This window comes from Stegodyphus dumicola, chromosome X1 (genome assembly GCF_044657685.1).
Source record: "Stegodyphus dumicola isolate Sdum_Otavi_A_Nest chromosome X1, ASM4465768v1".
Taxonomy (NCBI): Eukaryota; Metazoa; Arthropoda; class Arachnida; order Araneae; family Eresidae; genus Stegodyphus; species Stegodyphus dumicola.
The window spans coordinates 63,269,948-63,288,416 of NC_140780.1; the positions used below are offsets into that span (position 1 = coordinate 63,269,948).

Consider the following 18,469-nt stretch of genomic DNA (forward strand, 5'->3'; position numbering starts at 1 on the left):
TTATACAGAACGTCATGTTCACGTCATGTGCTTTAAGCTTGGTTGGAGACAGCCATCCTACTAATGAGTTCGGAAACTTATTCATGAAAAGAAGATAAAACAGATTTATTTGAAGAAATTTAGCTGTTAACACTATTTAGGACCCAACGATTTCAAATGCTTTAAAAATACAATTAATAGGAATTAACAGCAGATGAGGAGCAAAATGGTGACAATAATTTTCAACCTTCATATGTTCAGTTTTAAGGTACATCAAAATAAGTATTCACTTGAATTTCAGTCCGCTTCCTTTATTAACATTAAGAGAGAACTTTAACGTATTAAACAATTAATCACCTATAACATTAATATACTCCCAAATCGAATTTTTCATCCTTGAAAAGAAATTATTTAAAGCAGAGATTAGCTTGTAGAGACATTAGGTATTTTTTTTTTTGGAAGCAGGAGAGATGAAAAATGAGCAACGCCTTCGCCCCGGTAATCGAAACACGGATCTCTGGAATACGCGCCCAGCGTGCAGACCACTAAACTACGAAGGCACGCTAAGAAGACGGGAGAAATACTTTATATACTCCCCCTTTTAAAGGGCGAATGGGGATTAGGGGACCCAATCGCCAAATCCTGGGGGTGGAGAATCATCATCCACCAGCCTTTTAGTTCGCGCGCCACTGTAGAGACATTAGGTTAATTGGAAGCAGGAGTGATGAAAAATGAGCGACGCCTTTGCCGAGAATCGAACCATGGCCTCTGGAATACGCGCCCATCGTGCAGACCACTACACTACGAAGGCCCGCTAAGAAGGCGGGAGAAATACCTTATAAGCTTAAAACAGCTCAGTTAGGAACAGAAAACAGCCTTCATATGCGGAGCTGGAAGTCTTGTGTTTAAATCGCATTCCAGAGCCATGTTTAGTATTTTTCAGCTTCATTTTCTGATACTTTATATATTCTAATATTGAATTAAATAAGGTTTTGAATTGATCTATCATTTATTTTCATTTAAAAGCCGGAGGATTTCCAAAATTTTTAATATTACAGCTGACATATTAACTGAAAATGGCCGAGAATAAATTTGACCACAAAGTGAATAATTGAAAATATATTAATAATTGAAATTATTGAATCAATATTTTATTTAATCTTAATCTTAACGGATCAATATTTTATTTAATCTTAATCTTAATGAATCAATATTTTATTTAATCTTAATCTTAATGAATCAATATTTTATTTAATCTTAATCTTAATGAATCAATATTTTATTTAATCTTAATCTTAATGAATCAATATTTTAGTTAATCTTAATTTTAATGAATCAATATTTTATTTAATCAATAGTTTATTTAACTCCTCAATATCAGTATCTGATTCAGAAATTTCTATCAGTTCTCAGAAGTCTTTCTCTACGCAAGTTTAAGTGAATGACGGAATCTATATTTTTGTCATTAACATCATCGCATCTGCCTCGTATTTAATACAATTTTCAGTTTCGCCCTCGCATTACTAATTTAATTCTTTTTTAAAATTATAGGACGATAGTTTCTGGACAGTGTTTTGAATGAATGAACTTTCAACTTCAGCTCGTTCGATAGGTCTCGGTCTGTTAGATGACTAACTATTTGACTTTATGGCGATATGTAGCTGGATTTATAGGGCAATTTAAAAATTCCGTTGTACATGGGCTTTCAGTTTTGGCTGAAGTTTAGCGCGAAATCTTATCTTTCTTCTTATGTACGAACAGATTTATATTAGTAAAGACTACATAATTTACATTTCAGGACCTTTGTAAAAATGTATCATCATTCTGATATACAATGAAACCTTGGTTCACGAATTTAATTCGTTTCTGAAGATTGTTCGTCATCCGAAATATTCATAAACCGAAAAACGTTTTCCATACGAATTAGTATAAAATGAGTTAATCCGTTCCCGCACCCTATATGATTGCTTAGAAAAGTCTACTTTGTATATAAGTTCGCAATGCAAAACCGAAGGAATTCTTTAAGACTAACATACACAGTATTAATATATATGCAATATTCAACAGAATACTGAACATATAAATAATAGGAGAGCTTAAATTATCTCTACAAATATAGAGGCGTAAGTAGATCGTAATAAATTGCTTAATACTTGCGCAAAAGCTAATACTAAATAATAAAATAATAATTTATTTACTAATGGATTATTGAGTATATTATCTCCTTTGAGAAAGTTAGTAGAATTGTAGTTGAATGAAGTAACTTAGAAGCATTTCATAATGAATCTTCAAAATATTTTTGAAAAGGAACATCAAATATAAATCATGAACAATTTGAAATTGGAACTTTAAAAAATGAAAATTAATGAACAAACCAAGTAATTATCGTCATTGATCAGAAATTGGTTCACGTTCCAAGGGGAATAAACCAACCCCGATCAATTAATAATAATTAATAAATGCGAAGATATTTCATCTTCGCCATTTGCGTGCCGTTTTCACCAAAGGGGTCTAGGTATGAAAAAAAATCGTAACCCACTCTAAGATGATTACCCGCATTTCTCAGTTACCTTATTCATTTTGAAGTGGTCATTTCAGAGATCGGAAGGTCAGAAACAATGCTTATTTAATGTTGTCAGAAATACTGATGTCTTTCATGGTCGCTACGACGAGGCTTACTGCATTTTGAATACGAGTTCAACAATGCTTAATAATCCTGATAAATGTGCAAACATCAAGTAAGGAAGAAAAACCAAAGCAAATAATCAGTTAAAACTATTCCTGTCTCAAAAAGAACACAAGGTTAGCAAAATGGAATAATTCTCATTTTGTATATGGATAATCATTTTGAAACTGTATAACATTTGAGTTTGGAATGACGAGTGTACTGATTTATATTAATACAAATGATAGCATATGAGGTAGATTTAAATTTAGTGTTTATTTCTTATTTCTTTCGAAAATATAATATACAAAGCGTTTAGTAAATAGGCAGTTGAGACCACATACCTGTAATACTGACAGCTGACTAGCGCGTTATCATGAAGCGGCTTCACAACGTGGTTGTGCATGCTTCTTAATGATTTCATGTATGAGGATTCGCTCTTCTTATAGTTTCCCACTCCAAATATTAAACTAGGAATTACTGCATCGATGTATTTTAGTTCGAATTCTTTCACATACCTCAAGAACATTTTTACGAACACAATCTAGTGGGTATCACTAATAGTCAAATTAATTTCACATATAAAAATTACGAAAGAATCGCAAGAAACTACCTCTAGTTGTTAACATCATGTATAAAGCGGTACAAAAACTATTGAGAGGTATCTAGCCTTTCCTTAAGCAGAGGCTGCGCAACATGAGAGCATCGATTCGCGCGAAAATCCGATGTCTCTGGGATGATGCGCGTTGTCAAAAAAGGTGAAACGATGTTATTTTTAAACATTTTTTAATATTAAAAAAATTTACTTGAAAGTGTTAACTACCTAAAATACCACGAAGCTAGCCTGATTCTTTTATTCCACTGGCTACAGTCCATCCACACATTGTACATGCAAAGGAATACATTTAAATTTTTTAAGAGATGGATAAGATGAGACTCAGTATAACACTCCTCCCTCGTATTAATTTATTTCATTATAAATCGCTTTATTACTCACTGCACATACGCACGCCCATACATACATAAAAACAATTAAATCTATGTTATGCATTAAATGTATGTATTGCATACTGATTAAACAAATTTAAGCTATAAAAGTTAAAAACTTTGCACAATAAATAATTATAAAGCTTACCAAACTTGGGCCTCCCCACCACGAAACTGGCAATTCAATAGTTGTCCAATCTTTAGCATCCGATGTGACATTTAAATAGTAATAACCGTTTGATACTGTACTGTGGAATACAGCACTCAGTTTATTGTTTGATCGATCGGCAGCAATATGAGGACCTTTACGATATTCCATGTTGAAGCACATTAGCTTCGAGAAATCCGTTTCTCTTGTAAAATGTAAAGATGTTTTCTGTCCGCCTTCTAATACAATTGCAGCGTATGTTCCTAAAGGTATAAATGATTAATTAATGAAGATTATTTAAATATTTACAAGTATCATTTTTAACAAGAGGAAAAAATTTCTGAAAATAAACAAGAGAGAGAGCAGGAAACCATTTAGCTCTTGTAATGACGCCAGTTAGATACTTCACCCTCGCTCGACGTCTTAATTATTATTCAGACGTCAAGGGATGTTAAAATATGGTATTGCCATGTTATGTAATTTCGCTCGGCATCCGTAAGCATTGTTGAGTTTTTGAAGACAAATAAGTTTCATAACTTTGAAGTTCTGATGATGAGCTTTCGTCAAAGAAGAAAGATAGAATTTAGAGTACTACCGGTTGCCTAGTTATGAAGGCAGTTCATATGCCAAAAGAAAATTCTTTCATGGAGAATTTTCTAATAAACGGGAAACAGATTCTAAGAGGATAAAAAGATAAACAGTAATGAATGCTACATGTATTTTTTTAACATTAGATTTGTCTCGAGTTATCAAGCATACTACGAAACAGAAAGACATGTATTACATAGAGCGTTTCACTAGTAAGAGATCTGAAGTTATCGTTCATTATATATCTAACTATCTAGGCAGATATAATGGAGGAATTACATGTTTTGACAGAATTTACTTCAACATACAATGGAAATGATAGCCTCTTTTCTCGAAGACGCTTGGGCATCCGATGCTGCATGTTTGCGAATATCTCGATCAGCTAAGACTGGCTGATGTCATCAACTGCGGTTGCGATTTTTTCATCAGCTGTGCGTGATTGCAGAGGCTAGGCGACTCTGCTCATAGTCCTTCGAAGATACTGGTTACAACTGCCATATGAGTTTGGAAATCTGAGAAGTCATCTCATCATTACAGAAGTAACTAACTGTAATGTAAATGCTGCCCAAACGATTTATTTGTTAATAATGTTGCAGTACACGTGCATATTTCTCATATTTTCAGTAATTCCAGACTTTATGGTGCTTCCAAAAGGTACACTGCAGCTGCAAACATCTTCTTGAAAGTTTTGCAGCATATGTAGATTTCTGTACTACCTACTTCTGCCTATCGAACATGTAAATTACAAAAGTCCTTGCAACTAAACCACGCAATGTATTAGAAAGCTGACAGGAAAACTTAGGCTGCAATTGATAACGTTGGCCATACGCAGTTCAGTGAAACATTTCCAAACATGGAACTCCAGTTTATCTGGTGTGCGCAGGAAAAAGGTAATCTCTTCCATATTTGTGATATAATATTTTGGATATCTCTAAAAATACGTATTAGAAAACTGCATTGCCTGCCATATATATTATATTTGTAGCAACGATAACTTAGATTACTACAGATGAAACTGTGTTATCAGTCACTCCTTCTTTCAGGTGAATCTACAATGTATGCATTCTAATTCTTGTTTATACCAAGAATTCGCAATGAACTGATACTAATACATTAGTAAAGAGGTTAATTATTGACATAAAATACTAATCCTTAGAAAAATAATTCATTATAATACATTGTAATCAATTTAGACATAATAGAATTTAAATAAAGAAAAGCTTCAAACGTAAAAACTGCAGGATGTGCAGAAGTACAGATTAGCTATTAAAATCAATGATGACTGAAAGAAAGAATCACACAAGGGGTCAAATGCAGACCTCTTTTCAAATTCCGTGGGATCTAACCCTATTGAGAGAGGAGAAAGACTGTGTATTATCCTGTGTCATTTTACTATATGTTTGAAAAGAACTGAATAATATGTAATTATTAATAATTCTGTAATAATACTCAATAATTATTTACTATTATTTTAGGTTAAGGATTTCGACGTTATCCTCATGTGAACTTGTAGTCAGCACATCGAGTCAGTTTGTTGAAAATCGTGGTTCGCCTCCAAGTAAAGGAACAGTTTATTTTCAAAGACTCCTTGCTCCTAATTTATTCTCGTCTCTGGACTCAAGAATCAAAACCGTAGAAAATAGTTTCTCGACAGACTTTTTGATGATTTTCCCTATTTCAGCCAACATTTTATGAGATTTAGAACATTGAATTTCTCTTTAAAATTCGAGCATTGGCTAAAAACTAATTTTTATGCAAACCGTTTTCTTTGAGGGGAGATAAAATTAAACATCACTTCATACTTGTGCTTAAGTACAGAATGAATGAGAAGCATAGAATTCAAGAATGGGAGGAATTCTTCACATTCTGAAATTTCGGGAAAGTAATTAAAATTTTGAAACTTGAAATTATGACTATCAGAAATCTGAAATATTCCAAAAGCTACAAGCTACATGTATTTTTGTGGTTATTTAAACGTTTTCCCCAAAGAATTCCTTCTAAATGGTTCTTTGGTGAATAAATGATTTCTTGATATGTCTTTTCATTTCTTTTTTTGATAACAAGCCCCATTAGGCGAATACAATATCAAAGTTAATACGCAAATCTAAAACAAATATAAAATATCGATGTGAGTGCACTTTCATCTTTATTACGTCAAGAATATCTTATTTTAGACAGTAATTTTTACATTGCCTTTGACCTAGTGCTTTGCGAATGCTTGAAAAATTATATATGTCTCGCAAGGCACTTTGCTGCTTAAAAATTCTTATCCATTTGTGCTCAATTTACGGCCACATTAAAATGACGTTGAAAATATGCAAGCATACGTTTACAGGAGATTTGCATGAAAACTCATGAAATAAGTTCAAACGTATTGGTCAGTTATGAACAAAAATATTAGCGACTTAGTAGTATTTTTTTACCAGAATCATTGTTTATTTAGCTCTATCTTGAAAATACCATTATCTTTTGCTACTAACTGCTTTTAATTAAACATATTAAAGTATATTTTGATCATTTACTACTTATTGTTACGCCTTTTTTGCAAGCTTCTAGTTGCCTCTTTTTTTCGCTGTTAGTGTACCTAGCTCTAATTTTTATTCTTTTCGCAATGTAACCATAGAATGCATGTCACGTATATGACATGTGGGAAAAGCCTTAATGCGTATCTTTTATGTGCGTGAGAAGATTTCCTTAGATAGTATTAATTTATTGGCTTAATGCAGTTTTACCAAGGTGAGCAACAAAACATTTAACTCTTCAGAAGTCATCTTAAAAATATATATAATGCTTTTGGTATAACTGGCACGAAAATGCCTCAAAGCGGTGTTTACATAACTGCATTATGACACTCAGTATGCTCAGTTAGTCAAAGGAAATTTTGCTTTGAGTTTCATTTCCGTTTAAAACATGTATTCACTCGTTTATCGTTTAAAGTAAAACATCATAACATGCATGGGTATTTTAAAATTCAGTTACATCTTCCCTAAGTTTACTGAAAATGTGTTATTTGTTTTAGCTATTAGACTTAAATTGAATTCATTTTTTTTTCTTTAGCAATCAGACCTAATTCTAATTTGAAGCATAGGAAGGTAGTTTGGATCGAAAGGGTGGGAAGCTACGTTGAAGGAAATGTCAATCTAAAATGTAATCTTATTAATAAAGTCTGTCACTAATTAACACGATTCTATTTTAAGGCAATCATTTGCAGCGGATTTAAGATAGACTTTCAACAGTCGAACACTTTATTCCATCTTAAATGCTTTTATTTGTTATAATAACGCTAAGTCTACGTTATTTAATAAAATGTCTCACCTGTAGCAACTTTTCTTGTTTTCCATTGCCTTGCACCTTCAATAACAAATTCGCACCATTCTCTGCTTGGATGACCTTCTCTGAAATTGCACCACAAGTAGACATTTCCTCGAGGAAATTCCGGCTGAGGTCCAAAAGAGTTAATTGTCTCTGGAATAATACATTTATTAAATACAGCATATTTTGGTTAATTTTAGTACCATTTGAATGCTATATAATGAATCTGCGTCATGTGTACATCATTGCAACAACAGCTTACATAATTTGACAAATTTATAAATTTAGACATTCTAAAATAAAATACATGTAACAACCATTATATATTTTCAAAGGGAAAAAAGGATAATAATACAACTTTATACTCATATGAAGTATTTTATATGCATGAGATAAAAATACAGCTTCGTATGTATATATATCTATTTTACGATCCCTCGTATTAACATTGCTTTTTATAATTTACAAGGCATACCTGTAGTACATATTGAATATGTAGTTGAGGTTGTGTACATAATGTACATATATATCGAGAGAATTTTTTTAAAAGAATTTTTTTCAAACGATTTGAAACTTCATTCTTTTTAAAGAAACTGCTTCGCCCTCGCCATTTTTCTTCAGTGAATTTTCGGATGTTGGTAATAATTCTGTATTAAAATTCTTTGTTTATTCTAAGCAACCTTCTGAATTTGATTACGTTAAGTCTAGGGGGGTTTACCTTTATTTATTATTTTTTTAATTCTTCGTAACTCCCGAGAGCTTCTTTTGCATCTTTATAAGCTTTTAATATAAATTCGAGCAACGTCAGCAGCTTTTTGTTTCAAAGTTTATTTTTTTTTAATTCAGATTATAGTTAATTTAACACGCATTCGAACCTCCCCTTTTTTAGGTTTTAAATACTGACCATTTAAATTTGTTGCTTTGTTCAAGGTTCATATATACATACATACATATATATACATATATTTTTTAAAAGAATTTTTTCTATATGATTGTAATTAGTTCGTTTGGGCTTTTTGCACATATTAGTTTTTCAGGGTACTTCCTAAAATATTTTTAAGCGGTTTTTACTTGAATTTTGTTTTGTATTTTTAAATATTTTTTGTGTTTTCTCTTAAGTATTGTAATTTTGCTGTCTTAAGTAAGTATTATAATTTTGCCGTCTTAAGTAAGTATTGTAATTTTGCTGTCTTAAGTAAGTATTGTAATTTTGCTGTCTTAATTTTTCTGTCTTTCCCTACTTGCGAATGCAAGTAGAGAAAAGGTCTGGGCATTTAAGAGCCATTGAAAGCTATTTTAAATAGAAAATTTATTTCAAAAATTACGGTCCTGAATCTCAAATGTCTCAGAGGAACGAAACTTGTATTCGGAACTCATTGATGAATTTGGTTTTGGGCTTCAAAACAATTTTCCCTTGATAAGTTCTGTTTGAAACGTTGAACTGATAAGATCAATATTTCATTTTTGTTTCTTATTTCATTATGTAATGCTTTCAGTACTATTTCAGTATTTGTAAATTTTATTTGTACTACCTTTGGGTACGATTTTCTTCGAGATACAAAATGGTTAGAACCTTCATAGGAAAGAAATTGTAAACTTGCATTTAAGCTCCAACTATTTCCTTTTCTTTTAATTAATATATATATATATACGCTTTTGAACATGCTTTTGAAGCGTATATTTATATACGCTTCAAAAGCATGTTTTATCTTTGATTAATTCATATCAAACGGTAATATATTTTGCCTATTTCCAAATAGTTTTCTGCCCCGATAATTTCACATAGAAAGTTTAGACGATTACTGAAAATAAGTGGGATAGAAGTTAAATACTTAATTGAATTTATGCTCTTAAAATGAACTTCAAATTGGATTCAATAGACTAATGCAGTGATTCCTATTGATGGCACATTTAACTGAATGCCTGAAATCGTGCGAAACACCGATCTAGAATTTTAATTACTTTTATTTACATTAGCACCGATAATTTGATTTTGATGTCTATACATGATATTTTCCCCACAGTCTGCAATGACGTGGTCATAGCTTTGACAGACCCACGTGCATGCAAATCATTATAATGATGCAAAACTCTGGTTCTCTGTTTTGATTTCAACAGTAAGAATAGTTCAAATTTTACTGTTTTCATTATAGAAATTTCTGAACCTAATGTTTAAACTTGGGAAACAAAAGTACGATTTTCAACCTAGTAAATAATTTTGAAAAAAAAAGGAGAAACCCCTTGTAGGTTTTAAAGACGTAACAGTTTGGAATACTGGACTAAGGCATAAATTCTGAATATTGAATTAAGTATTTTGGATATGATGTGTTCTTTATTGTTTAAAATTTTGCCTTGCACTACTTTAAAATTACTGTGACTGCTTTAAGAATAAAATGTTGAATACTGTAACTTGGATAGAGTAATAGCTTTATTAAACTATAATGACTATAAGGCAAAATTAACGCTTCGTGAAAAGGCCAGAAACTGTTCTGGAACATACGAGAGTTAAGTAATGTTAAAAACCATAACAGAAATGAAAACATTAATATTTTTGTTAGTTTAAAAATAAATAATCAGCATAATATGCTGTCACAGATTATTGAATATCCCATTAAAATTTTATATGCATGTGAAGAGATAAGCAATAGAAACTTATCAGAATTTCTTTGTATCTTTGAAGCTTAAAGATAAAAATGCAAGAATATATCTTTGGCCGTAACCTTTCTCCTTCTGAAGTTTTTTTATTTGTACTGCAATTAACTACACAACGTTAATGCCATAAAAATACTAACTTTGTAATATTTCCCAGTATCTGGTAATAGTTAAATAGTCCCAAAACTCTAACAGATGTAAAGCGAATTATCGCTATGCCTGAAGTAACTACACAGACTTGAAAAGGATTAAATAAAACTTTTTATTTAACAGAACTTAGAACATGAATGCACTTTCTTTGCTAGCAGAATCAATCAAAATTTGTGGCGATGCACAACTAAATTAATAGTCAGTTTTAAATTTAAAATGTATACTAGTAACCGAAAACTACACAATTAAATTTTAAAGAGATCTGGCTCAGAAAACTCTAACCAGCGCATCAAGTTCAAATATCGGCAACAATAATTGCAAAGCTGAATAATTACAAACTTATCAGAGCTGACAGGAAATACGTAACGCGCCCTGGAGAAACAGAAACATGCTCTGTCTAACAATCCCAAAACTTCAGCTTCTACCCTAACCTCATTTACATTATGATGAGGAAACGGAATATCTTCCCAGAAAATGTGTCACATGTGAAGTGAGAACCTTAAAAACATTATTTCGGAATTATTTTTTAAATTTAAAAGTGAACAAGAGAGAAGTTATTTTCTTGTCCAGACTGGCATAAAATTTTTTCTTGTTTGCATAACAACACATTTTACATTTAATGTTTCTCTAGAAGATCTTATCCTGAAAAATAAGTGAAATCCACGAAAGAAGTATGCTTTCTGATTAAATAAACACTATATGCAGTCTCTGCCAAAGTTTGATATCTTCATGATTTCGGAAGTTGTGATCCTGTGCTTATCATGTAAAGTAGGTCAGTGCGATAAAGGACTAAATGTCTGGATTTAGCTGGTAGCGGAATTTATTAACTGAAATCTCGATTAATTTCAGAAAATTAACTTTCATTTTGAATGCAAATTTTATTTTAATCGACAGACTTCGTGAACAAAATGTAAATTTAGTGAAAAGGAATTTAAAAATCTGAAACAACGAATTTTGATTTTGCATTCCTCAGGAACATACATCACAGAAAGCATACAGCATATTAGAATAAAAACTTCTGGAAATTTAACAGTAATTTTTTTTATCTAGCCAAAACGTCGAAAGCAAAATTATTACTACGAAATGGTAAAGCTTTAATCCTGTTCAGGTGAATAAAATTTTACAGGACTTATACCAGGGAAGTTAAAATATACTGCCATCAAAATTCAATTTAAAATCGTGATTATAGTTTAAAATTCTATTGTATGAAAATAAAGTGCGTAAACTAACACATGTAAAAACATGTGTGAATACTATATCTTTCATTCGACCGCAAATATATATTTTATACAAAAAAACCGAGATTTAGGGCTTTGGAAGTTAGGAGATCGTTGGTTTTTATATAGGAAAATGTGATATCAAATAATTATGCCGATTAAAATGAGATTTTCAGTTGCTGAAAAAAGAGTGTCAGGAAATAAATTATGTAAAATAATTAATTATACGGTGAAGGGATCTCACTATTTTATATTATTAGGAAGTTACAATTTATGACATAACATGTTACATCACCATAATTTTTTCCCATGCCAAAAAAAAGTGCATTTGTAATTATTACCGTCATTAACATAATTATTTGAATTGAAATTCTCTGGCTCCGTGTAGATAGGTAGGTGACTTATAGTCTCATCTTAATTATTCAATATACACCAAATCAGCAGAAGACTCACAACAAACCTTTTTATTAGATCTTCAGCTTGACAACTACACAAATCATGTAATAACAGATGGGTCACCGATACTTGCGGGATTTAAGAGCCGCTTATACTAAAGTTTATCTGACCTAACGGAGTCGGCTTCATGTGTAAACTAGCTTTCCGCTATACGTAAAGTTCAGATTTTTCAGGTGAAAGAAAACTGGTTTTCTCAACACCTAAATAAACCAGATAAAACCTAATGTGATAACCAGATAAAACCAACACCAGGTAAAACCTAATGTGAATAGAAACACAAAGGTTTACCTGAAACTTAAGTACTTAAATATTATATTCACAAGGCAAAGCCTTTTTGTAAGTTTTTACTCAGGCACTTGATCCACGCTGACAGATACGCCTAGCAAAGACTTAAGCCGATTCAAATTAGTTTAAAAGTTGGGCGAAAATAGTGATGGGATGCCCAGCGGTCGCTTCCAAAAGCTCTACTTTAACTTAAAAGACTTTACTGTTATGCATATCAAACTAATTTGAATTCTGGTTGAAGCAGCAGTGATAGTACTAGCAAAATGACAAGTTTAATAACCATAAATTCTACAAACTGCTGCAGAGAATATTGTTGATTTACAACGTTTCATGATATATTAAACTGCACTTATTATTATTTTTCAAACTGTAAGTCTTCTTAAGAGATCAATAACAATATTATTTTTAAAATAATTTATCTATGCTGCAGCGTTTCGCATTGTTTGTTTGATTTTCTCGTTAATCTCGTTAGCACTTTTCTTATTTCTTTCCACTTATTTTACAGTTATGGAAAAGAGTATTTACTTATATCAATAGTTCTTTGACATTTTTCTCTCTTCCTCTTTTTTTACTACTAGGATACATATAATTCCTATTTCAATATCATTTTCAAAACTTTATTAAGATTTCCTCAGTAGGGAATTAAAAAAATGTAAATATGAATACATTCAACATTAGGTCTCAATAGCATGTTACAAACTTGTAGAAGTTTGTAACATGCTATTTTTTTGTATAAAATATATATTTGCGGTCGAATGAAAGATATAGTATTCACACATGTTTTCACATGTGTTAGTTTACGCACTTTATTTTCATACAATAGAATTTTAAACTATAATCACGATTTTAAATTGAATTTTGATGGCAGTATATTTTAACTTCCCTGGTATAAGTCCTGTAAAATTTTATTCACCTGAACAGGATTAAAGCTTTACCATTTCGTAGTAATAATTTTGCTTTCGACGTTTTGGCTAGATAAAAAAAATTACTGTTAAATTTCCAGAAGTTTTTATTCTAATATGCTGTATGCTTTCTGTGATGTATGTTCCTGAGGAATGCAAAATCAAAATTCGTTGTTTCAGATTTTTAAATTCCTTTTCACTAAATTTACATTTTGTTCACGAAGTCTGTCGATTAAAATAAAATTTGCATTCAAAATGAAAGTTAATTTTCTGAAATTAATCGAGATTTCAGTTAATAAATTCCGCTACCAGCTAAATCCAGACATTTAGTCCTTTATCGCACTGACCTACTTTACATGATAAGCACAGGATCACAACTTCCGAAATCATGAAGATATCAAACTTTGGCAGAGACTGCATATAGTGTTTATTTAATCAGAAAGCATACTTCTTTCGTGGATTTCACTTATTTTTCAGGATAAGATCTTCTAGAGAAACATTAAATGTAAAATGTGTTGTTATGCAAACAAGAAAAAATTTTATGCCAGTCTGGACAAGAAAATAACTTCTCTCTTGTTCACTTTTAAATTTAAAAAATAATTCCGAAATAATGTTTTTAAGGTTCTCACTTCACATGTGACACATTTTCTGGGAAGATATTCCGTTTCCTCATCATAATGTAAATGAGGTTAGGGTAGAAGCTGAAGTTTTGGGATTGTTAGACAGAGCATGTTTCTGTTTCTCCAGGGCGCGTTACGTATTTCCTGTCAGCTCTGATAAGTTTGTAATGTCTGATGTCTGATGCTCTGATGTCTCAATAGCATGTTACAAACTTGTAGAAGAGGACAGGTGCATCCAGACGTCTCAGAATTACATAAAAATGAAAGTTGGGAAATGCTTTACTGACGCAGTAGATGGCATTGTGTCGAGCGCTCTTGCATAAAAGCTTCCACACACGGTCTCGGGCGAGCCGCACTGCGATATGTGTTTAGTTATCTTATGAGAAGGATTAGTTGAAACGGGGTTGTTCTAAATAGCTGGCATACGTTGGGAACGATTGGCACGGACTTCGGACATCGAGCAGACTATTGTATGATGCACAGGGTACTTCAAATTCGAGTATGTAAGCCAGAACGCACGAAGTCGGGATTTCTTGCTGCAGAATCTGGAGGATTCTTAGAGGAAACGAAATGCATGCGTGTTACGTGCAGCGCGTCCAGACATTTTAACCGGGTGATTATGCAGCTCTGATTGCTTTTGCAGACTTTTATCTATAACAGTGCGCTACAGGTTCTCATTTTGCCTGTTTCTATGTTGTTGAGAGATAAGTAGATAAGTCGTACTTCACAAGGGAAGGAATCTTCGATTCACATAATGGCAAAGTGTGGGCGGTGGCGAACACCCTTGATATTACTGGATTGATATAACTATTGATATTACTGGATTGATTATCCTTGATATTACTACATGTTGCCACAAATTTTGGATGACTAACAGTTTTTGACATCGATGCGATTTTCATTGCGCTTCCAGCACGATACAGTCCCGCCCATTTTAAGCGTAATATTCGTAACCATCTAGCCATGAAATCTTGCACAACAGTGGATCGTAAGTAGTGGGGCAATGCATTGGTCTGCTGGATTTTTGGACTTATCATGCCTTGATTACCTCTTCTTGGGGTACATAAAAACACTGGTATATGGCATTTCCGTTGACATCGCCGAGGAAATGGCTATGCATTTCGCATTAGCTACCGGGGAAATCCGAAATAAGCCAAAATTTTCCAGAATATTCCGAATTTCATGTGTCTTAGATCTGAGATCTGCAGTAAAATCATGGAGTATAATTCGACATCCTCCTCTGATCTCTGTTACTTTTGTGAATATACATTTATTACTATTAAAATGAATATTCACTTAAGTAGCGTCCTTTCCATTTTTAACATTTTCTGCATATACACTATCCATACACAGGCATATTTTTCATTTCCGACCCTACGTTTGAGTGCAATTCCAAATCATCTGGTTGCAGCTCTATATAAACTAACCCTATAACTATTCCTTTAACTACTACCCTATAAGTCTGCGACCCTGATACTGAAAGACTCTATTTACAAACAGTTTATATTTTAATGTAGTCAATATATTAGTTTTAAATGTTTAGATCAAAGTTTGAAACAATGTTATCTGGCGCTTTGTAACAGATTTTTATCAGAAGACGATTTTTGTAATACAGAAGGTTGCAATAGGTCAAAAATAAAATGCAGAAATAGAGATGGCATTGATCAAAGCATAAGAGGTTTCAAGCTTTCGGAGGTGTCAAGCTGTCCTCAAGGAAGAAAAAGGCTGTGTCACTCGATAAAAGGTAATTGCATCTATTAACTCATATTCCAATTAATGACGCACATATTTCTGTACTAGAGTTGTAGATTAGTAGCTTCTGTTGATAAAGAAATTTTATATGTTTTTACTACCCAAATTATATGATATGTTATCATTATACATTTATCTATTATTTTCCTTATTTTTTATCTTCGCTGATGAAGAAAAATTACTATTCATCAATAAATGTTTTAAGAAACAGAAACAGAAAATTTACTTACTACAAAGTCCAGGATAATCAGCTCGGATACCTAGACGCTCACACTGTTTGCCACAACAAGTATTTTCAGGGCATTGACTACAAGCTGGTCCAATTCTGTACATATCTTGCATGTATAAATTTCCCCTAAAATAATTTCAGGTTAATTAGTTATTATAATCGTTACACAGTGAAATACAAGAGATTTGATAAATTTTATGAGCACTGAAAACTGAACAATTTTTGTGGTATGATTTGAAATTAACATATAAAAATAACATGCGTAACTATAAACTGAAGAAAAAGACGAATAACCTGAAATGAAAGTTCTAAAAATAGTCTTTTGAAATAAAAAGCACATTAATATGTGATCAGAAGGAAAATACTCACTTATTAACGTTGAAAGTAGCTAATATTTGCTATATTTTTACTTTCAGAACCAAATGGATTCGCATGTATTAATAATGCTCTAATTTGACTCCTCAGTGATTAAATATTCTTAATGATTCAAATTGCACTTTGTTCATCTTCTAGAAAACACTAAAAGTCTCACACGAGGAATATACTTATATTTTTTTCTCATTTTAAAGAGCTTGTTGATTGCCCCCTTTTTGATATGTTGAACTTACACATTAGCATATACCGTTTAAAAATCATTGTTGGAAGCGAATTAAAATACATTTTCGCTGATAATTTATAAGCTTATTATAGTTACAAATTTACGCTAATTATAAAATATAAATTTTTGCACAGTAGTGACTGCCACATGCAATGTAAAATGTAATTTTCAATTATTACGTTGTTTTGGTAACAAAAAAGTAACCATAAAGTGAAGATAATAATTCGTAACAGTAAAGTGAATCCCTCATTGCGTTGCTTGATACATTTCGCTTTAGAATTAACTTTTTGTTAAATTTTCAAAAATATCCCTGCAAATTTTTATGAATTGCCTAATTAGCATTCATATATATCTTCCATTTGCAGAAACAATCTGAAATTCCTTCTTTTAAATATGTTATTTAATTTTTACATATTAATTATATGTATAATATATTAATTACTCGTAGAATATTTTAGGTGTTTAAAATAGAAAAAAAATGTAAACTTTTATGTTAGATATAAAACTTAAAATTAATTATTAAATAACTTTGTAAAGGAAATTATGTGAAACAGTTCCATATTCTTGAGATGCTAGGCAAACGGAAGCTACAAGATTAGCTTTCTTGGTTTTCCCCGTGAGTAACGTGAATACGCGCCTGTTTCTCTTAAAGAGGCGTTCATATCCTCAGGTATACCCTAATGTTCTTTGTCGTATTTAAACTAACCTAACTCAACAAAATTCTTACGAAACGTAAGTAATTTTATCAGATTTTGATGAAATAATAACTACTTTCGATATTATCATTTATAGTACATATGGCATACCAAACTTTTCATATAATGTCTTAGCTCTACTAATTAAGAAATATCGCATTTATAAAAAATTATTAGTTCGCCATTTTGAAAGTGAAGATGTTCCATAAATCTGTACGAAATTTGTCTTTGACATTTGTGTTTTATTCGAATTCACATATTCTTTTAACTTCATCCTTATATATTTTAAACGCATTGTTCATTTAAATAAAAAGTAAAGTTCACTGTTGTATTCAGACTGTAAGGTGGATTTTAATTTTATAACAGTTATTTTTAATTTTGAAACCTTTCCCTTTAAATTCTTGTTTTCCACTTACAACTTCCTACCAGAATAAGTTTTTAGAATCGCGCTGAATGTAAATAAGGTAGAAGCTTACTTTAGTAGGAGAGCTTAAGGAGTCCTTAATGGCGCATGTTTGCCGTCAGGCTGCTTCGTTATCGAACCTACTACGCTCGGTCGTATTGTAAATGCCTGTTTATAATCGCCGGCTAAGTTAAATTAAGGGCCAACTAGTTAGGTATTTGTGTCTGGCCTCATCTACGTCAGTTTAGTTGGTTTCTTATTTTTCTTGATTTGAAGCCCGAGTGGAGGTTTCACTGTACTTCCGAGAAGGGGTCATCTGTTATTATTTCTTTGATTGAATAAAAGGGTATTTTAACACTTCTCTGGACTTTGCCATTACACAGAACTCAGCGATAAGTCCCTACACAGTTCAATTGGTTCCTTTACATTCAGCACAGACCAGATAGTTAGGAACATTATTATATTACTATTATTATTATAGCATTATAAGTTTCTATTGTGCAAGGAAGTCTGTCATTAGTTGCTCCAGTTTTATGCAAGCCATTATTTTATAACTAAGAAAACTGAATTTAACAGAACGGAGAATTCAGTGAATACACAAAATGAATTACTTATTCAGTTTTTCCATTTTAATAGCAAGGAAGTATTAAAAGACTATACTTTGAAATGATAAAGAAATATTAAAAAATTAACAACTGAATTAAGATACCCAACAAAAAGCTTTGATTATTTACTAAAAAAGAAGCAAGAGATGACATAATGCTGTTGAGAAAACGTTGCAAGGCTTTAGCAGGGCAGTACGCATGTGATAGCGATATCTTCAACGTTAGT

General features: G+C 31.8%; 1 protein-coding gene across 2 annotated transcripts in view; it reads right to left on the reverse strand.

Moving 5' to 3' along the window:
• Positions 1 to 18,469, reverse strand: part of LOC118205107 (cysteine-rich venom protein AnHyalC-like) — a 188,318-nt gene that overhangs the window by 23,282 nt on the left and 146,567 nt on the right. For both annotated transcript variants that reach the window (XM_085807273.1, XM_035377404.2), the window contains exons 6-8: positions 15,944 to 16,068; positions 7,683 to 7,832; positions 3,780 to 4,042 (exon numbers count right to left, since the gene is read on the reverse strand). In XM_085807273.1, the coding sequence (XP_085663399.1) occupies positions 3,780 to 4,042; positions 7,683 to 7,832; positions 15,944 to 16,068 (538 nt within the window). The remainder of the gene's footprint in view (positions 1 to 3,779; positions 4,043 to 7,682; positions 7,833 to 15,943; positions 16,069 to 18,469) is intronic.